Here is a 22355-nt window from a genome sequence, read left to right on the forward strand (position 1 = left end):
CATCCTCTAGGTTGTGGCACAAAAGCAGCCTTAGGGCTTCAAGCCCAGGTTATTGTGACATGGCTTTAAAATGTGAGCTTTCCTGAAGCCAAGAGAATATAGCCATGGGAACTTTTAACATCAGTGTTCACTCTGGCATACAGCTGGTGTTGTTTTTGTGTTTTTTCGTTTGTTTTGATGGGATAAATATTTGGAAAAGCAGCTGGTTTATTTAAGCTGTGGGTCCTGCCTTGAGTCTGAGCTTGATTATTCTCTCTCTCTCTCTCTCTCTCTCTCTCTCTCTCTCTCTCTCTCTCTCTCTCTCTCTCTCTCTCTCTCTCTCTCTCTCTCTCTCTCTCTCTCCCTCTCTCTCTCTCTCTCCCTCTCTCTCTCTCTCTCCCTCTCCCTCTCTCTCTCTCTCTCCCTCTCTCTCTCTCTCTCTCTCTCTCTCTCTCTCTCTCTCTCTCTCTCTCTCTCTCTCTCTCTCTCTCTCAGAATCCTGTCAAACTAGAGGAGATTTGGCATCCACCATGACTCTGGGGATGCTCCTTATCCACAGAATGAAAGTACTGGCTTAGATGGCCCCCCAGGTACCTTCTACCTCTGTCTACCCTCTTGAGGCACAGGTCTTGTGGGTTAGTGAGAAGTGCTTGACTTTCTTCTAGACGTGGGGCTGTCACAAAGAGCTGGAGACTTGGTTGATGACCCAGCTGCACTACCTGTGGGTCCCTGGCATGTGCCTTCACCTCTGGCAGCAAATTCTTCACCTGTAAAATGACAGGTTATTCTAGGTGGCCTTGCAGCCCCAAAGCTGTAACTTAGGATGCAGGCCTTTCTCTGCCAGTGAAGCACTGGATGATTCTCTCCTTGTAAAAGGGAGTATGATGTCAAAGGTCAGGAAAACAAAAAATGGTAACAGCCGTCCAATCCAAACCTCACGGTCACATGATATCTGAGGTGGGATTTGAATCCAAGTCTTCTTGACCCCACAGTGAGGGAGGGGCATGGGAGTGAGAAAGCATTTATTAAGCATCTGTGTGCCGGGCTCTGTACTGTGTTTTACAAATTATTATCTCATTTGATCTTCACAGCAACCTTGTGTGGTAGGTGCTGTTGTGATCGATCCCCATTTTACAGATGAGGAAGCTGAGGTAGATGATGGTTAAGTGACTTGCCTAGGTCATACAGCTAGTACATATCTGAGGCCAGATTTGACTTCTGGGGTCTTGCTGGCTCTGGTCTTGTGCACTGTGGCGCCCCCTAGTGGCTGTAGGCATTCTGGCTGTACTGTAGTAACCAAGCTGCTGTCCTTGTCTTGCTCCACCTTTTAGAATTAGGCAATGGCCTGCTGGGTTGACTTTGAGCTTCCCTCTGTTTTCATGTGTTGTTCTTTGCTGTCTTATTTGGTTCTTTCAGCCTCAGTTTCTTGCTTGCAGTAATAGAATAGGGGCCTTTCCCTTGTTTCTTGGTCACCTCCCAAGTATAAGAGTGACAGAATTGGGGGACTTCCTGCTTTGCCCGGGAGCCTAGGGCAGCCCCACATAGGCCACTGCCATTCTTGGGGAGACCACCACTCTTTTGGCCAACTCTCAGTATCTTAGCTTTTTTTCCTCCTGGAGGACATTTCCCTCTACTCCTTCCACAAGAACAGAGCAGGGGGATGGCAAAGGAAATTGAAAAATCCTGAACCGAAACCATTCTTCAGTTAATTCCATGGGAAATGAGTACAGAGAAGAGAAGTGTTTGTTTTTTTTTAATGGGTAGGACAGACTTCTTGGTATTGTTCTGTTGAATAGGATCCGAAGGGAGGAAGTTAACAATAATGGGTAATTGCTGGTAATTAGACTTTCTAAAATATCTTACCTTTCTTCTTTTTAACTCAGGGCTTTGAACTATAGGAGGCATTCAGAGAATACCTGGTCCTTCTTCTCTCCTCTCCCCCCAGTTCTGGAACCATAAACCAAAGTCAAACCATAATTACTAAATGGAGTGTGACTTTTTACTCTCCTTCCAGGGCCCTGCTCAGCACCCCTGTATGTAACTTCAGAGCAGTCACTCCTCCCCCTTTGTGTGTAGTCACCAGCACTGAGAACGAGTGTCCTTGGTTTTGTATTTGTAGCCCTAGTGCATGGATGAATGAAAGGTAAATGGATGACCAGTGGTCAATAGAACTGTGAGGGGATGGATGGAAGAATGGACAGATGGATGAAGGGTGGATACAACAGTGATTAAGTGTTGTTAAGTGCCAGGGTCTGTGTTAAAGGCTGGAGATACAAATACAAACAAGCAAGGCAGTTCTGAAATACGTTTTAATAAGATTGTACATGGATAACTTATATCAGATTTCTTGCCTTCTTGGGGGGGAGATGAAAAATTTGGAACTCAAAATCTTACCTTTTTTAAATATATATAAGTTGGGGTTAAGTGACTTTCCCAGAGTCACACAGCTGGTAAGTGTTATGTGTCTGAGGCCACATTTGAACTCAGGTCCTTCTGATTCTAGGGCCAGTGCTCTATCCACTGCGCCATCTAGCTGTCCCTTGGAACTCAAAATCTTATAAAAATTGAATGTTGAAAATGGTCTTGGGGGCAGCTAGGTGGGCACTTACTAGCTGTGTGTGACCCTGGGCAAGTCACTTAACCCTAATTGCCGGGGGGGAAAATGGTCTTTACATGTAATTAGAAAAAATAAAATTCTATTTTAGAAATATATCATGGACTCTTAAAAAAAAAAGTCAGTCCCTGTCTTCAAGGAGCTTAGCTTCTAATGGGGAAAGGCAGCCCATAAAGGCAGCTGGAGGAGGTGAGGGGAGAAGAAGAGGTGGACCAGAGTATAGGCGGGCATGGTAAAGTAGACAAAATAAGATCCCATTCACAAGCCAGGCCTCTAGTAAGCAGGGTGATGCTTGGGGAAGTACTTTCTTCTGAACAGCATGGTAAAGATAATTCCTTTCAGGAGAGAGAGCATTCTCTGCACAGGTCCAGTTAGTCACTCTCCCGCTTTCTGCCTGTCTGATGTCCTGCTTTCACTTAATTGAGTTTCTCTTGCAGCTTCCCTTCTGCTGAATATATTTCCCAGAGCCAAGTCAGTTCTAACTTAGTTCCTCATTACTGCCTTAACTCTTCAAAGTGACAGTGAGGTAGAATAGAAGGCAGACTGACCATTTTAAAAAATGATTTTGTCTTTTTATCCCCAGGGCCCTTCACACAACAGGCATTTCATAAATGTGGTTTGAATGGAGAGAGGTATACTTCCTTAGTTCCCCTTTTTAAGGAATGTGTTTGGTTCTAAGAGATCAAGAAAGAGGAGTCTTGTGAATAGAACTTGAAAATCTTTAGCAAGGTTGAAAATCCTCCTTGAGAGCCATCCCCAATTGGTGATTTCATGGTATGGATGGCTTGAGAATCTTTCTCCAGAGAAATCCTTGGTGAAAACTTAGCCTCGGGCTTTTGGACAGTGCTGCTTGAGAGTCAAAAGGAAACCTAGATGTGCATCTCATGTTAACTTGTCACTTTCTTTCCTTGCCACTGATATGAGGCCAAATTTATTCTTTTTGTTGTTATATGTAAATAGCAACCATGCATAGGAATAAGTCATTCCACAAGTACTTATTACTGCTATGTACCAGACACCACTAAGTTCTGAGTATGCCAGAAAAGACCACACACACGCACACCCACGCACACACAGAGACAGTTCCTCCTCTCAAGAAGCTCAGTCTAATCAGAGAGACAACATGCAGACAATTGTGTGCATACAAAATATGGACAGGATAGATTGGAGGTAATCAACTGAGGGAAGGCCTTGTCCTTAAGAGACATCAGGAAAGGTTTCTCATAGAAGGTGGGAATATAATTGGTACTCGAAGAAAGCCAGGAGGCAGAGATGAGGTGAGAGTATTCTAGGTATAGGTGATAGCCAGTGAAAATGCCATGATTTGGAGGTAGAATTTCTTGTTCAGTGAACAGCAAGGAGGCCAGTGTCATTGGATTAAAGACTACCGGGAGTGAGTAAGGTTTAAGAAGACTGGAAAATTAGGAGGGGGTAGATTATCAGAGGTTTTTGAATGCTAAACAGAAGACTTCATATTTCGTCCTGGAAGCAGGAAGAGTCACTGGAGTTACTGAGTGGGCGTGGGAGGTGACATGGTCACTTAGGCCCTTTGGGAAGAAGTTTGGCAGCTTCATAGAGAGTAGACAAGAAGTGACTTGTAGCAGGGAGAACAACCATCAGACTCTTGCAGTAATCCAGGGTGGTGGGAGCGTCAGGAGGAAAGGAGGCATAGGATGGATGTTGCAGAGGTCAGGTTGATAGAATTTAGCATCATTATGTGAAAGAAGCACTGAGCCTGCTTACTGAGAGGAAGTGGAGGATAAGTAGAGTCATTGAAGGTTTTGGGTGCTGGCAGGGACTGACCTTAGAGATTCAGCCCCCTAGTTCTCTAGGTGAGGATGATTGAGGCTCATAGAGGTTAAGTCCTTGGCCCAAGATAAGACTTGTGAGCATGTGAGAGTAGGGCTAGTGCGTCTGACACCAAAGCCATTGTTCCTTCCCCAGAACCACAAAAACAAAAAAAATAGCCAAAGTGGAGGGAACATAGGGAGCATAGGGTTGGAAAAAACCCATCTCAAAAGTTGAAAAAAGCTTGTAGATATCACCAAGAGAGAAAGCATCAGAAAGACTTGTAAATGTCTGGAAAGGTGGGAGCAGTGGCCTGGTCGATTCGGGATCACTTGGAGAGATGGGAGACGTAGGTTTCATTTGAGCTTTGGTGTCTGTCTAGGTACTTTTGGCACACTGGGAGAATGGTGCGAAGCGCCCCTCTTCGTCCACTTGACCTTCTCTTCCCAGGTTTTCTCTACCACCTTTTATATGATGTAACAAGTGCAGCTACATGATGTGGTGGATAGCTTGGTAGACCTGGAGCAGGCTTGCCTGGGTACAGCTCCTGCCTCTGGCATTTGCTAGCTTTATGACCCTAGAGAGGCCCTGTAACCTCTCTGGGCCTCAGTTTTCCTCATCTGTAAAATGGGCATCATAATACTAGTGGATCTCTTCCCCTCAGAGTTGTGAGGTTCGGATGAGAGCCTGTGTATAAAGCACTTGCAAATTTGTAAGTACTGGCTGAAGGCCAGTTATTATTGTCTAATATTGTTACCTGTGCTCTGAGGCTATCAGGTAGTACAGAGCTGGCATCTCTCAAAGCTTCCCTGGAGCAGGGGCTGGTGTCCCATTTGGGGACAGGGCTCATGAAAGGCCACATGAACAATATCAAGGAGACACTAAAAATGCACAAGCCAGAGCAGGAGGAAGTTCAGGAAGAGGCAGGTGAGCTGGGCAGTGTAGGTGCTAGAGGTCCTGGCCCTGTGATTTCCCAGTAGGAAGCACCCTCCACCAAGGCAGGTTGGCACCTTCTGTGAAACCTTTGAGTTTTGGAGAGCTGCCTTAGTACTGAGAGGTTGTGACTCACCTTGACACAAGAGCATACCATCCGTATATGTCAGGGGCAGGACTTAAACCTGGCTCTTCCTAACTGTGAGGCCACGTCTCTCTGGTGTGTTAAAATAGTGTATATTTTACAGAACAATCTGGGGCATTATCATATTTCTGCTGCCTTCAACCTGTCTTCTCCCTCAACTCCCCTGTCTCCTTTCTGCCATTGATGAATTCTTTCCGGAAGCTCCACCACCATTCTTCATTTTCTCTACTTCACTCACCCCTACTGGGGCACCTCTTCTGTTCTTTTCAGGTCCTTTTGGTGTGTTATCTTCCCCCATTAGAATGTAACCTCCTTGAGGGCAGAGACTGCCTTTTTGCTCATGTTTGTATTCCCCTGCTCAAAAAAATTTTTGTTGGCTTAAACAGCAACGTAGAACCAATGAGGAATTTCACTGAAGAATGAGGGTAAAAAATACCATCAAGGAATTGTGTGATAGAGTAAGAAAATGGATGATAGGGTGAGAATTGGTCCTGTGGTGTGGGCAAGGGAAGAGAGCCCAAGAGCTGTCCAGAAGAAAGCAAGGAAATAATACCCTGCTTTTTTTTTTTACTTGGTTTGTATTTTATTTTTTCTCCATTTAATAGTATTTTTTTTCCAATTACATGCAAAAATAGTTTTCAGCATTCACTTTTTAAAATTTAATTTATTTTGAATTATTAACAATCACTTCCATAAGCTTTTGAGTTTTAAATTTTTCTCCCTTTCCCTCTCCACCTCCCTCCCCGAGACGGCACGCAATCTCATATAGGCTATACATATACATTCCTATTAAACATATTTTCACATTAGTGATGTTGTAAGGAAGAATTAGAAGCAATAAGAGGAACCACCAGAAAGAGAAAACAACAAAGCAGAAGGAAAAAAATAGCAAGTAGTATGCTTCAATCTACCTTCCAACTCCACAGTTCTTTTTGGATGTGGATAGCATTTTCTATCACGAGACCTTTGGAGATGTCTTAAATCCTTGCATTGCTTGAGAAGGGCTAAGTCTATCAGTGTAAGTCATCGCACAAAGTGGATGTTACTGTATACAACGTTCTCCTGGTTCTGCTCACTTCACTCAGCATCAGACCATACAAGTTTTTCCAGGTTTTTCTGAAGTCTGCCTGCTCATCATTTCTTGTAGCGCAATAATATTTCATTACATTCATATGCCACAACTTGCTCAGCCATCCCCAATTGATGGGCATCCTCTCAATTTCCGATTCTTTGTCACCACAAAAAAGAGCTGCTATGAATATTTTTGTACATGTGGGTCCTTTTCCCATTTGTATGATCTCTTTGGGATATAGCCCTAGGAGTGCTGTTGCTGGGTCAAAGCGAAGACAGCTGTTAAAAGTGTTTCTGTCACTTTCATTTTCAGATATATCCTGCCCTATCCTTGATCCAGACCTATTTCTTTTTCACAAAGATTGCGAAAAGGAGGGAAAAACAGGATAGCAAAACCAACAAATTATTTGTGTCTGATAGTATTTATAATTCTCTGTGCCCATAGTCCTCCACCTTCTTAAAGAGGAGTAGGTATGTTTTTTCTCTTCTCTAGGGTCATTATAATTACACTGTATTTATCAGTTTCATTTACATTTTTTTTGCAAGTATGGTATAGATTGTTTTCTTGTTTCTGCTTACTTTACTCTTTATCAGTTCACCTGCATCTTCCCATGATTCTCTGAAATCCTCAAATCCATTGTCAAGGAGTAATACTATTCTTACTATATTCATGTTCCACAATTTATTTAGCCCAATCTCTGCTGATCATGATTTTCTTTTTCTCCTTGATTTTGCAGACTACATTGCAGCTGTGGCCCTGGCTGCTGGCACCGCTGTGGTGGGCTACCTAGCTTACAAAAGGTTTTTGGTGAAAGAAAAAGGCTACGGTTCGATGGTCAACCCCACCATCCAGAAAGACAACCCCAAGGTTGTCCACGCATTTGACATGGAAGACTTGGGAGAGAAAGCCGTATACTGCCGCTGTTGGAGGTCCAAGAAGGTGAGGGAGTGGGGTCTGGGGGCTGATCCCAAGTATCAGCAGTTTTGAAGCCACTCTTAGGAATCCTGGTCATCAGATAATGCTTGCTTATTCACCCTTTTCAAGAGTCGGGATCAGTTCATGATTTCCCAGTATCCTCCCACTGCGAGGCAAAGAGATTTCATTTTGCTCAGCTTCGTTGGACCAGGCTTAGTACTGACAGAACATAACAAAAACCTTAGTTCCTTTGAGAGAAATGTACTGTGTCAAACCCCAACATGGATTGTCCTGTGTAATACCAGCAGCTATTAACCAACCGTAGTGGCCTGAGATTAGAGATAGGGATCTTGAGATGGGTGAAATACTTTCCTGAAGCCATAGGGGAGGAGGAGGTAAATTCACTCCTTCTCAGCATTTCTGGTGATTTCTGTGGTCACAGAAAGAACTTTGTGTACTGTCAGTGTTAATTAACAACTAAAATAGATTTCACTAAAACAGACACTTGAAAGGCTAGAGAAAATGCAGAACAGAGATAGCTGTCTTTCTGACTCTTTTCCTATAAGTGTGTTATTTTTTATTCTTTTTCACTGAGGAAAGCTTTTATTTCAAAAAAAAATTGTCCCTGACAAAACCAGCCAACTGGCTAGTCCTACCAAAATCTGATGACCTCATGGCTCCCTTTCTTTGTGTAGAAAGTTGAGAAGACTGTTGGCGTTGAACCTGCCAAAAGAGCAGAGGCAGTGTGGAGTAGGGGATAGGACCTGGGACTTAGGAAATCTGAGTTCAGATTCTGCCTCAGCTGCCTATTAGCTATGCAATCCATTAGATTGGGAGCTCCTTGAGGGCAGGGACCTGCTTTTTGCCTCTCTTTGTATCACCAGCACTTAGGCAGAAACATGGATGATGATTATGGCATGATCACAGGCAAGTCACTTGACTTCCAAGCCTCATTCAACCCCAGTAAAAAGGGGTTACAAATGCTTGTACCACTTTCTCTTACACAGGGTTGCTGTGAAGGAATCACTTTGTACACCTTAAAGTGCTATAGAAATGTGAAACAATTAGGCTCTGGCACAGGGACATTGAGCCCTTGGGGTGTGTTAGAGGAGAGGGCTGGATTGGGGATCTAGGTTTTAGCAAGCTTTCTGCAAGCTGAGCAGCCACTTATGGCTGGATGTTTTACAGTAGGTAGGATATTTAAAAATCATCTTTTTACACAGTTCCCAGAAACACACTAGAAATCTGAAGCTGAATGAAACCAGTGCTTGCTTTTCATTTAGATCTTTACCAAATGTATCATGTGTAATAGTATCACCTTTCTCTAGCTTTTGGTCAAATAAATTTTTACATAAACTAAAAAAAAAATCATTTTGACTCAGCTGAAAATATTTTAAAAAATAAACATTTCTCCAGCTTACAGCTTTTTCTAGACCTTGTCCCCTTTCTTGAAAACCTGACACATAGTAGGCCTTGTTAATGCTTGTTGACTAAGAGCAGAGGGCTAAAATTGACAAAAGGCAGATTTCAGCTCAGTGTAAGGGAAAACTGACCAAAAGCAGGGGACAGTACAGGTACTTGTGATCTGATACTGGGTAATCCAGACTGGAAATCACAAAAGGCCAGATTCGAAAGGTCGGAGCCAGGAGGTAAGTAAAAGCAGAGAATGAGGACAGGCAGCTGCAAACAGCCCTGCTCCACCACACCGGAGAAGCAGAGGCCAACAGGAGGAGTCACTGCCGCTGCGTGGCATTAGCCTCACTTTTGAAAACTTCCTTTTAGCAGTCCTACCCCTCCTTCGTTGGAATGTCAGCTCCTAGAGGGCAAGAATTTCTTGCTTGTGTTTGTATCCTCAGTGCTTAGCAAGATGCCTGGTTTTAGTAAGCACTTCATAACCCACAGTAGACAGAACCTGGTGCTTGGGGTCAGAAAAACTTGAGTTCAGATCCTGCCTCGAACAGGAAGCAGATCTGGGCGTGCTATTTTCTTTGATTTTGCCAGGATGTTCATGGCAACGTTGGAACCGTTATGGTTGGATTGGGTCATTTTCACCCTTCCAGCTCTGACATCCTGTGAACATAGAGAGAGTTCAAGACTCAGGCCCAGACCTTGACCCTACTCTTGACAGTTTTTTTTTTCCAGTGGTATGGAAGAAGGTGTAGACAGCACAAGTTTATCCAAAATGTGAAAATGACAAAGGTGAGATAGAATCCAAAAAGATCTCAGAATGCTAGAATGACTGGCCAGATCTAATAAGATAATATTGAATAGAAGTGAAGGTAAAGCCTTATGCTTTAGTGTAAAAAAAAACCAAACTGCTACTCTTCAAGTACCAGATTGAGGAAAGACAGGAGTAGGCTGAAGCCTGTGAGAGAAGCAGTAGCTGGGCTTTTCGTGGACTTCTCAGGGGCTAGGATGAGTGCCCAGACCCAGAGGTTAGCAGAGGTGATGGTGCTGCTTGGCTTGGCTCTGGTCAGACCTCCTCCTGGGTATTCAGGTACACCCTCTTAGGACAGAAACTGACATGACATGTCCCTGGGCCTGAGGTTCCAGAGGAGGGCACCCAGGATGATGACGGGACTCCATACTGTTCATGCAAAGATTTCCAGGAGGCACTTGGATATTGATACCTGGAGTAGGGAAGAGTTAAGCCAAACCTGGCTACTTTCTTCAAACATTCACAAGATTTTTAATGTGAAGTGAACAAGAGCTACTTGGTAGTTAGAGGATATCTGGCTTGGAATCCTGGCTCTTGGTACTAATGAGCCCAGGGGGGACCCTGGGCAGGTCACTGAGCAGTCAGCAGGCTCTCTCTTTGTCTACCTCCCAAGGCCATTGTGGCAGTCAAGTGAGCGAGTGCTTTGTGAACCTTAAAGGGTTATATGGGTCAGCTATTATTACCATTGGAATTCTGCTTACTCTCAGAAGACAGAACTGGCTGTCCACCAGCCCTGGAATGTTCTCCATCTTCATCTCTGCCTCTTGGCCTGCCTGGCCTTCCCCCATCTTCTGTGGGAAGCCTTTCCTAATCCTCCATAATGCCAGGACCTTCCCTCTGTTAATTATCTCCAGCTTACCTCGCCTGTATCTTCTCCCTCTTTAGACTTTGATCTCCTTGAGGACAGGGGCTGTCCTTTGCCTCCCTTTGTATTCCCAGAGCTCAGCACAATGCCTGACACATAGTAGGCCTTGTTAATGCTTGTTGACTAAGAGCAGAGGGCTAAAATTGACAAAAGGCAGATTTCAGCTCAGTGTAAGGGAAAACTGACCAAAAACATTTCTTAGGGAAGCGGTATTGTATAGTGCAAAGACCTAGATTCAAATCCTACCTCTCTTACAACCTGTGTGACCTTGGACAAATCATTTTCCTCATCTGTAAAATGAGGGGGTTACACTAGATGGCCCCTGAGGTCCCTTCCAGCACTAGAGCTGTGATCATATAGTTAGAACTACCTTGGGAAATAATGGGCAAAGGCTGGTTGATTACTTGTCAGGTGGATGGTAGAGGCAATTCACGGTCAGGTTCAGGTGCATTCCAGCTCTGCGATAATGGTATTATAATGGGGATGAGGATGGCCACCCCCCCTGCCTCATTGATAACCACAAGTGAGCCATTGTAGTGATCCTTGTGTGAGGACAATAACATGGCAATAAATATTTTTTTAAAATAAGTTTGTACTGATGTCTTTGGCTTTTATATCACCATAGTTACCCCCAGCATCTCTCCCCCCTTTCTTTTTTCCTCTCAGAAAGCCATTCCATATAACAGATAGTTTTATTTAGACGAAAAGAAGAGGGAAAAGATCATGGCATTAAAAAAGATTGAAAAACATGGGCCACATGCCACCTCTGCCTCTGTCAAAGGGCAAGTGTATTCTCTCAGCCCTCTTGTTTTGAGTTCTGCTTGTTCTGTGTACTTTTGTAACCTTCACTTTGGACTTCTGTGTGTCTGTGGTTGTTCGTTGTTACAGTCATGTATATTGTTTGTATATTATTTATAATTGTATAGATTGTTTCCTTAGCTGTGCTGGCTTTACTCCGCGTCAGTTCACATAAATTTTCCCAAGCTTCTCTGTGTTCATCATACATACCATTTCTTATAGCACAGTAAGATTCATGCACTGGAATTTCTTTAGCCATTCCCCAATTCATGGGTATCTCCTTTGTTTCCAATTCTTTGTTATCATAAAAAGTGCTGCCGTAGGTATTTTGGAATATGTTGGGACTTTTTTTTTTTATCAGTGTTCAGTAAACATTTATTTTATTTTATTTTTTCTAGGCAGTGGGGTTAAGTAACTTGCCCAGGGCCACACAGCTAGTAAGTGTTATGTGTCTGAGACCAGATTTGAACTCAGGCCATCCTGAATCCAGTGGCCACTGCGCCACCTAACTGCCCCCGGTAAACATTTATTAAGCACCTACTGTGTGCCAAGCCCTGTGACTAAGCACCAGGGATACAAAAAAGGCAAAAGACAGTTACTTCTCTTGAGGAGTTCACAGTCTCGTGAGGGAGCCACAGTGTACACAGCTGTGTACATCCAGGGCATATACAGGACAGATTGGAGGGGATCTGCAAAGGGAAGGCCCTGGGATTGAGGGGATCAGGTAGAAGCAGGGATTTAGTTGGCACTTGAAGAAAGCAACATGAGCCGATAGGTGGATGGGAGGCAGGAGAGAATTCCAGGCACGGGAGATAGCCGGAGAAAATATCCCCACTGGGTACGTGGAGTTTCTTGTTTGAGGAACAATAAGGAGGCTAGTGTAAGGTGTGAGACCGAAGAGTTGGGAGGAGGGATGGTTATGAAGCGCTTTGATCCTGGAGGTGATGGGGGCAGGAGGTGTGACAGGACTGGGCCTGTGCCTTGGAAGATCATGTGACAGCTGAGTGGAAGATGGAGTGAGGAGGAATCTGAGACAGGCAGACCTCTCCCCTGCCCCAGCAGGCTATTGCAAGAGGCCAGGGGTGAGATGATGAGGGCCTGTTCCAGGGTGGAGGTGGACTCAGAGCAGAGAAGGGCATCTATTAGAGAGATGTTGACAAGGTAAAATCAAGAGGCCTTAGCAAGAGATTGACTTATGGGGTTGGCAGGAAGTCTGGAAGCAGGCCCATGTAAGACTAGAGCCTGAGCTAGGCTGGAAGCTGCAGTACTGGAGAAAGGACAGTGGCAGCCAGTTTGTCCTGGAGGGTTCTCCAGACTGGGAAAGATTTAGGAGGCTGCTCACAATCTGAGTGATTTCATAGCCTTTAGATGGGATCTGCTCTTCCAGTTTGTAATGCTGGGAGGCACCACATATATAGGTAGCTTACCTGCTGAGTCATGGGCTGTTTCCCAGTTTCATTTATTATCTTTATAACAGTTTTCAATACCAGTCAACTTGAAGGCACCACGGTACAGGGATAAGAGCACTCATTCTAAAGACCTTAGTTCAAATCCTATCTCTGCCCCTTCCTACCTGTGTAACTGTGGACAAGTCACTTCATCTTTTTGGGCCTCAGTTTCCTCCTGCATAAAATGAGGAGGTTGAGGTAGATAGCCTCTGAGGTCCTTTCCCGCTTTTCTCTATGATCTTATAGTCAACAAACCTGTATTTAATGCCTGCTCAGTGTCAGGCATCATATTAGGGCCCTAGGACACAAAACCAAAAATATTCTCTGCCCTCAAGCAGCTAATATTCTATCAGGAGAGATGACATGTTATATATATTAAGTATATACAAAATGCTTATAAGGTAACTTTAATTATCACATAATTGCTGCTTTAATTAGGAAATATGGCAGACTGGAATTGGATTTTGTGGCTTGTGGTGGTGACCACTTCCCTTTCCGATTTTTTAGTATTACTCTTTCCTTATTACACTGTAGTATTTTGCCTAGTATCTCTGGCAAGTTGACCAACTTGTAGTTTGTATAACAGTGGGTTTTTGAAAGACCCCTCGTGTGCACAGCTCTGTGCTAAGCATTAGGGAAATCAAAGAATCCATCTTCTTCCCTGTTACAAATTTTAGTCAGCATGTGTCCCTTTCCAGTCTTAAGCGCTCATACCTTAAATTTTTTAACTGTATTTCAATATAATAATAGCTAGCATTTACCTAGACCTTTAAGTTCACAAAGTACTTTACAAATATTAGCTCATTTTGTCCTCACAACAACCCTAGGACACAGGTGCTGTTATTAACCCCATTTCACAAATGAGGAAACTGAGGCAGAGGTGAGCCAACTTGCCCATGGTCACACTGCTGATAAATAATTGGTTTCTCCTTTGGTACTATGTGTTTTAATTTATGTGTGTAAAAACATGATTCTGAGAAGGGTTTCCCAAAGAGTCCGTGACCCCAGAAAGTAACTAATTCCTGATTTACAAGCTCTTGTTCTTCATAGGCTTAATTTCAGCTCTTAGGCTCTGTACTTCTCACCAGAGAAGGCAGGCTTCATGACAGTAGTTGGTAGGGAATGCTTGATCAGCCCTGTAATGAATCTTTAGGTGCATTTGCAATCAGTTCTTTCTCTAAAAAAACAAATACAAACAGTAAATGATTACTGGAACAGAAATAGATTGACTGTCGTGAGGAGACAGACCCAGAATACAAGCAGAGAGGGAGGGGTAGGAACAACCAGAGAACAGTCGCCATTAAAACGACTCTGTCTCTGCCGTGAAATGGAGAGAGCATTACTTTGATCACCTGAAATTGACACAGGAGTCAGGATGGTCTCAGTAAGCACGTGGAAGCTCTTTGCCTTTGGAGGAGCCCGGCTAGTAATGTGAACCAAACCCATTCTGGGCTACGAGCAGAGGGATTTGTGCTTGGGCAGTACGCCTTTTCCTTCAATATATTTTCAGATTCACAGTTTGGTTTTCTCAGGGTACTTCTCTTTGTCTGAGTTGGGAGCAGCAGAAGGTGGGGAGAATTCTAGGGTTTTCTTAGGTTGTCGAACCACCCTGGAGGCAGGACCAGCATTTGCTGAGATGGGAGCAGGAGATTAGAAGGAAATGAGATACTGTTGTTTATCTCTTTGCTTCCTAATATAAATGGCCTTTATGGACTGAGGAATGGTGTTGATCTCAGCAGTTTCCTAAGCTCAAAGCAACTACCCCAGAGGTTTCTTGGCTAAAGCTGCTGTTGATGGGAGATAGTTGGGAAATGTATTTTGTAACATTGGTCCAGGTCCAAGATGATAAAATTAGTGCCAGGGGGCTCCATGGTGAAAATTCTTAGAAACCAGTGTGGTTTGTTAATGGAAATGACACTAAAGAAGAAGCATTGCCATCTGCCTTGCTTTTGCATTCTCAGGATCATGGGGACTTCTATCTACTTTGTAGCTGAAATCTCCTAAATAGATCATCTCTCCCTATTAGAATGTGACCTCCTTGAGAGCAGGAACTATCTTACTTTTCTCTTTTTATCTCCTTGGGGCATAGCACAGTACTAAAGGCACATAGTAAGTGCTTGCATCATCCAATTATTCAAAGTGGAGAAGAATTGGAGGGATCATATTTGTTCAGCAACTGGGGTTGAATGGTAGAGTGTCAGGGTCAGTCGGGATTGCAGAACATGGCTCTGGTTTTAAAACTGCTACTGAGATTTTTTAATTGGAGCAAGAGGGGCACTTTATTGGATTTCTTGGGAATTGGGTAGATTGCATTGTCACCCTGAGCTGGTGTGCTTCCTGTATCATGTCATTGAAATACTTTGTGTTCATTTTGAGCATGTCAAGATTGCAGAATTCCCCTGTCTTGATATGTATCTGTTGAGTTAGGAAAGAAGTGGAAGATGGTAATGCTTCTTGAGTGTCATTTTCATTGATATAATCCTAAACAGTTTCTGAGCATTGACAAAGGAACTTTTCTGAATTTCCTTCCTTTTTCTGAATCTCAGTAGACTTCCTCCACAAAAACTGAGTTCAGCAGTAACCAAAGCCGTGTCTGGGAAATGATTTAAGTATCATGTCCTTTTCCCTCTGAAGTTAAACCCCAGTGACCCTGCCCTTTAACACACGGTCGACTGCCCCTTTGTACTATGTTAAGAAGAACCCATGCGTTAGCCTGGGCAAGGAACACACATCACTGATTTGAATGTCAACATCTTCCTTTCCATTTCCAGCTTGAGATTTTCCCATTGGGATTCTGATAGAAAGTCAGATTTCTGGTAGAAAGTCAGATCTTTATGTATAGTGCTTGGTGCTAGCTTGATTGGTTTGTTTCCAGTGCTGCCTCTCCTTTTGACCTGTCCTCTCTTCCATCTCGTAAGAATCCATGTCTCCCTTCAAGGCCCCTCTTAGCTTCCACCTATGATATCCCACCAGCTTGTTAGTGCCTCTTCCCAATCTATGACTTTTTACTTGGGATATATTTTGCATTTGTCCATATATTTCCAGTCAGTCCAACAAAGATTTATCCAGCACTTACCATGTGCCAGGCCCTGGGCTGGGTACTCTGGACAAACACAGAAATGAACCAATTTCTGCCCTTAAGGAACTTAATATTCTACTTGGGAAAATAGGAGAATGCAAAGTAATGTTGGTATGAGAGGTGCTAATAACTAGAGAATTGGCAAGGCCTTGTGTTGGAGGGAGCCATGGAACTGGATCTTGAAAGGAGGTGGAAATCATAGAAATGATCAATAATTTCATTAAAGAGAATGACAACAATGAGACAGTACACCAGAATTTATGGGATGCAGCCAAAGCAGTTCTTAGGGGGAATTTTATCTCTAAATGTTTACATAAATATAATAGAGACAGAGCAGATCAATGAATTGGGCATGTAACTAAAACAAAAAATAGAAAAAAATTTTATATCCCCAATTAAATATCAAAATGGAAATCCTGAAAATCAAAGGAGAAATTAATAAAATTGTAGGTAAAAATGCCCTTGAACTAATAAAGAAAAGTAGGAACTGGTTTTATGAAGGGAAAAAAACTCCAATAAAATAGGTAAACCATTGGTTAATTTGATTAAAAAAAGAAAGAAGGAAACCAAATTATCAGTATCAAAAATGAAAAGGGTGACTTCACCACCAATGAAGATGAAATAAAAGCAATTGTTAGGAATTATTTTGCCCAATTATATGCCATTAAATATAACAGTCGCTAAGTGCAATCAATGAATATTTATGAAAATATAAATACCTAGATTGAAGAAAAATAGAGTACATTTTTTTTTTGGCTAGGCAGTGGGGTTAAGTAACTTGCCCAGGGTCACACAGCTAGTGAGTATCATGTGTCTGAGGCCGGATTTGAACTCAGGTCCTCCTGACTCTAGGGCCAGCGCTGTATCCACTGCACTTACAAAGCACTTTTCACACAAATATAGTTATATCTAAACAATTGGATAGATATTAATTGTTCATGGGTAGGTCAAGCCAGTATAATAGTGACAATTCTGCGTAAGTTAATTTACTTATTCAATGCCATACCACTCAAACTACCAAAAAATTATTTCATAGAACTGGGAAAAAAATCATAACAAAATTCATATTGAAGAACAAAAGGTCAAGAATATTAGGGGAATCAATGGGGGGGGGGAATGTGAAGGAAAATGGCCTAGCAGTTCCAGAATTCAAACCATATTACAAAGTGATAATCATCAAAACAATCTGGTACTGGCTAAGAAATAAAGGGGTGGGTCAGTGGAATAGATTAGGTACACAGTAAACAGTAGTAAATGACCCTAGTATTCTAGTGGTTGACAAACCCAGAGATCCAAGATTTTGGGACAAGAAATTGCTATTTGAGAAAAATTGCTTGGAAAACTGGAAAGCATTTTGACAGAAACTAGGTGTAGACCAACATCTCATACCATTTACTGAGATAAAATTAAAATGGGTACATGATTTAGACATAAAGGGTGATACCATAAGCAGATTAGGGAACCATGGAATATTTTACCTGTCAGATCTATGGGTAAAGGAAGAATTTTTGGCCAAATGAGATAGAGAGCATTACAGAATGTAAAATGGGTCGTTTTGATTACATCAAATTTAAAAGTTTTTGCGCAAACAAAACTAATACAACCTAGATTAGGAGGAAAGAAAAATGGGGAGAAGATTTTACAGCGTGTCTCTAAGGCCTCATTTCTCAAACATATAGAGAACTGAGTCAAATTTATAGGTGTACAAGTCAATCCTCAATTGCTATATGTCCAAAATTTTCAGAATAAGAAATCAAAGCTATCTGTAGTTATATGAAAAAATGCCCTAAATCACTATTGATTAGAGAAATGCAAATTAAAACAACTCTGAAATACCACCTCATACCTATCAGATTGGCTAATAATGACAGAAAAAGAAAATATCAAATATTGAAGGGGCTGTGGAAAAATAGGGACACTTATGCGTCATTGGTAGAGTTGTGAACTGATCCACCCCTTCTGGAAAGCAATTTGAATTATGCCCAAAGGCTATAAAATTCTACATACCCTTTGACTCGGCAATAGCACTACTAGGCCTATGCCCCATATAGTAGATAAAAGGAAAAGGACCGATATATACAAAAATATTTATAGTAGCTCTTTATGTGGTGGCAAGGAATTGGAAATTGAGGGGATGCTCACCCATTGGGGAATGGCTGAACAAGTTGTGGTACATGATTATGATGGAATACTGTTGTGCTACAAGAAGTGACAAGCAGAATTCTTTCAGAAAAACTTGGAAAGACTTGGGTGAAGTGATGCAAAGTGAAACGAGCAGAATCAGGAGAACATTGTCCACAGTAACAGCAATATTGTAAGGATGGTCAACCATGAGTGACTTATCTATTCTTAGCAATACTGTGATCCAAGGCAGTTCTGAAGCACTTGGGATGAAAAATGCTGTCCAGCCCCAGAGAAAGAAATGATGGAGTCTGAATGCAGATTGAAGCATACTTTTAAAATTTTATTATTATGGGGGGTTTTTTTTGGTCTGCTTTTTCTTTTCTTTTTTTCAATGTGGCTCATATGGATGTGTTTTGCATGGCTGCACATGTATAATCTATATCAGATTGTGGAGGAACGGGGGAAGGGAAGGAGAAAATATGGAACTCAAAGTAAAAAAAATGTTAAATTTTTGTTTACATGTAATTTAAAAAAATACATATTAAATTTTTTAAAGAGGAGATGGAGGGGAGGGGAAAGTGAATCCCAACATGGTACATGCAGCCTATGACATGTCATGCAGTTGGGAGAGCAAATGTATTCTACAGAAAACATTAAGTCAGCCAGTTATGCATTCCTTTTTTACTGACCCCCAGCAGAATGTCAGCTCCTTCAAGGCAGGGCTTCTTGGTTTTGCCTTTGTACCCCTAGCAACTACTTCTGTGCCCATTACAAGGTAGACTGTTAATAAATGTTTGTGAATTCATAAGTACCTAATAAATAACTGGTTTTTTTTTTAACTTACCCTCTAAATCGTTGAATGCTAGACATGCCAGCTCTTTATTATTTCCAACAGCAAAAATCTATTTTCTCTCCTTTTACCACCTCCTCCTTCTTTGAGGAAAGAAAAACAAAACCCTTGTAACAAATATGTATAATCAGACAAAACAAATTTCCACATTTGACATGTCCAAAAAATATATGTCTCGATCTGTACTGAGTCCATCACTTTTCTGTCAGGATGTAGGGAGCATGTTTTATCATGAGTCCTTGAGAACTGTGGCTGGTCATTGAGTTTATCATGGTGCTTAAGTCTTTCAAAGTTGTTTGTTTCTATAGCATAGTGGTTATTGTATAAACTCTTCTCCTGCATTGAGGGGATGCCCATCAGTTGGGGAATGTCTGAACAGATTGTGGTATGTGATTATGATAGAATACTATTGTCCTATAAGAAATGAGGAGCAGGATGCTCTCAGAAAAACCTAGAAAGACTTACATGAGCTGATGCAAAGTGAAATGTATTGTGTATAAAGTAACAGCAATATTATAAAATCATCAGCTGTGAATGACTTAGCTGTTCTCAGCAATCCAAGACAGCTCTGAAGGATTTATGAAGAAAAATGCTGTCCATCCCAAGAGAAAGAACTGTTGGTATCTGAAAAGAGGTTGAAGCATACTTTTTTTTTACTTTATTTTTCTTAAGGGTTTTTTTTTGTTCTGTGTTTTCTTTCACAACATGACTATTATGAAAATGTTTTGCATGACTATGCATGTATAACCTATAGCAAATTGCTTGCCTTCTCATTGAAAGGCGTTGGGAAGGGAGGAAGGGAGAGAATTTGGAACTCAGTTATAATAATGAATGTTAAAAATTGTTTATACATGGGGAAACTGGGGCAAAATACTAAATAAATTAAAAAGAAAAAGAAAAAAGACAATAAAATAAAAATTAAAAAAGTGTTCCCCTGGTTTTGCTCACTTCACCCAAGCCTTTCCAAGTTTCTCTGAAGTCACCTACTTCATAATTTTTTTTTGAATTGTGCGATACCATTCCATCATTCATAAATAGCATAATTTGGCCATTCCTTCGTTGATGGGCACCCCTTTAGTTTCCATGTCTTTGCCACTCTCTAAGACACTGGTACCTATGGGTCCTTTTTATTTGAACTCTTTGGGGTACAGGCCTCGTAGTAGTACCACTGGGTCAAGAGTTATGCATGTTTTTCCAAATTGCTTTCCAGAATATGCTGGTTCTTTTTAAAATCTGTTGGCCTGAAGACAGTGATAACTAGTAATAAAAGCTGGCATGAAGCTCTCCTAAAAATTAATTTGCAGTTTTAAAAGCATGCTGTTGATGGTAGAAAGTTTTAGACAGTAACAGTCAACTAGCACCCTAGGATTGAGTTCAGACAACTACCCACCCCTCTTTTACAGAAGAGGAAACTGGCCCCTGGTGACATGAAGTGGCCACCTCCAAGTCAGATGGTAGTAATTTGCAGTGGTGGGGTTTGAACCTGGGTCTGCCACCTTCTCTTCCTGTTCCCTTTCCCTGCTCTAGGCGGTCTCTTTCAGGTTGGTTTCAGCATCATTTTATGTCAGAATTCCGCTTCATGGGCGTGAATGGGCCGGAGTACATTCCTCCTGTAAGTGACAGAGCCCAGGCCACTTTTCCTCTAGTACTGTTTTCAGAAGTATAATCACCTGCATTTGGGTGGAATGGTCATGCTCACTCTTGTTTCCTACCCTGTTTATAAAATTGGAGCCACTGATTATATGAGTGTAAAACGGTCTGCATTTGTTTGTTAAACATCCGTCCCTTAGAGATGCCGGCCTCACCCTGGCCTCAGTGACTCCTGTGAGAGGGAACAGAGTTTGTTTTTTTTAATCACCCTTTGCCACCGTGCAATCTCGTGCTGCAGGGCAGTTGTGGGCTTACTGTGAGGACTCCACCTGCCCTTTTCTACGTTTAAGAAAAGATGCTATATCTCCTTTAGGTGCCAATCAGAGACTGAACCCAGGCACGTGAGCCAGAGCTTACCTGTGTTTTACTGACAAAACTTCTCCTTACTTGGGCACTTTTCCTCATTGGGTCACAGGAAGCAGGTCCGGATTTGGAGACAGTGGACCTGGGCCTTGTCCCAACTCTGCCTCCTATTAGGTGACCTTCCGTAGGTCACGTCATTGTAGGCCTTTACTTGCATCTTCTATAATAGGAGGGCTCTGGGTGGGCTAGATGACCTAAGTCTCCTCTCTCTTCTGAAATCAAGCAGTAAGCTTTCTCTGTGGGCTTTAGTTAACCTGATAAAGTTTGGAGCTGCAAACTTAGTCCTTTTCTGAATACATCGTGGTAATAAAGATGTTGTATGTAAACAGATACCTTGGAAGATAAACTGAGAGTGTTTCTCTTCTTTGCCCTCTGGTTCTCCCCGCCTGGGTTGAGTGCTGGCCTTCGGCCTCCTCTGGAGTTGTAGTTGCTTGTAGTTGTTTGGGTTGGGTGTTTTTGTTTTTGTTTTTTAAGAAATTGCGTTTGATCTCACCTGAGCAGCATCTGGGGTGAGATTTGAACTTAAGTCTGTCTACCTGTTGCACCTATCTCAAAAGTGGGCATCGAATGAAATAACATATGTCACGTAGAAAGTAATAGTAATACTTTAAAGTGCTACCAGCTGTCAGCTGAGGTTATCATCATAATGGTCCCACAGTCACCACGAATTCCTCTCTCTCTCTTTCTCTCTCTGCTTTCTAGTTCCCATTTTGCGATGGTGCCCACACAAAGCACAATGAAGAAACTGGCGACAACGTGGGACCACTGATCATCAAGAAAAAAGAGGCGTAATCAGTGGACATTGTAGACTGATTTGTCCTAATGTTGCTGATTGTTTTACAAGGCATTATATTACTTCTGTCCAATTTCCTTTCCCCCAGGGTTCTCAGTGTGGTTTCTTGTAAGTTAAGGCTTTCATTTATGTGCCCTCTGCCTTACTACTTGTCCAAACACCATGGTGACACTCACTGTAAAGAATCCTCCTGGCCTGTGGGTAGTTCTTCTGTCTTGTAGGGATTGTGTTCATCGGTTTCTTCAAATTTCAAATAATGACAGGATATCCTTGGGTCTGTATGTTGATGTTAATATATTAAATTATTTTCAAAATCATGTATATGCAAATTGTAATTGCATGCCATGAGCAGATTTGTCACAAAGTCTCTTCCAAAAAGAGGACAGTTTCTTTGTTTAAAACTAAAAATGCCTGACCTGGCTGGTTGAGAATTTGACTTTTTACTCAGCGCACAATAGGTGAGGGAATAGAATGTTTGAAATGTATTTGCAGAGTTTATGATCCAAAGGAAATCTCCATTTTGAGGGATTGTCAGTTGTGATGTGAATTTTATTAATATTTACACATAAATTGGACCATCATCAGGGGATGGAGAGACAGATTTGGGGTGATTTAGTTCATGTCCTTGCTGTCTTTATCTCATATAAATACTTCATTTATACATTTCCAATCCTGGAAATGTTTATCCAAGAGCCATTACATGCAAACTAGTTGAACAAGC

General features: G+C 42.0%; 1 protein-coding gene across 1 annotated transcript in view; it reads left to right on the forward strand.

Moving 5' to 3' along the window:
• CISD1 (CDGSH iron sulfur domain 1) overlaps nucleotides 1-21951 on the forward strand; it is a 36878-nt gene extending 14927 nt beyond the window's left edge. Inside the window, exons 4-5 of the mRNA XM_020998228.2 lie at nucleotides 7268-7470; nucleotides 21544-21951. Of these exons, the coding sequence (XP_020853887.1) occupies nucleotides 7268-7470; nucleotides 21544-21633 (293 nt within the window). The 3' untranslated portion in view covers nucleotides 21634-21951. The remainder of the gene's footprint in view (nucleotides 1-7267; nucleotides 7471-21543) is intronic.
• Nucleotides 21952-22355: the final 404 nt, after the last annotated feature.

The sequence above is a fragment of the Phascolarctos cinereus genome, unplaced genomic scaffold (assembly GCF_003287225.1).
Source record: "Phascolarctos cinereus isolate Bilbo 61053 unplaced genomic scaffold, phaCin_HiC Scaffold_3;HRSCAF=262, whole genome shotgun sequence".
In the NCBI taxonomy this organism is placed as follows: domain Eukaryota; kingdom Metazoa; phylum Chordata; class Mammalia; order Diprotodontia; family Phascolarctidae; genus Phascolarctos; species Phascolarctos cinereus.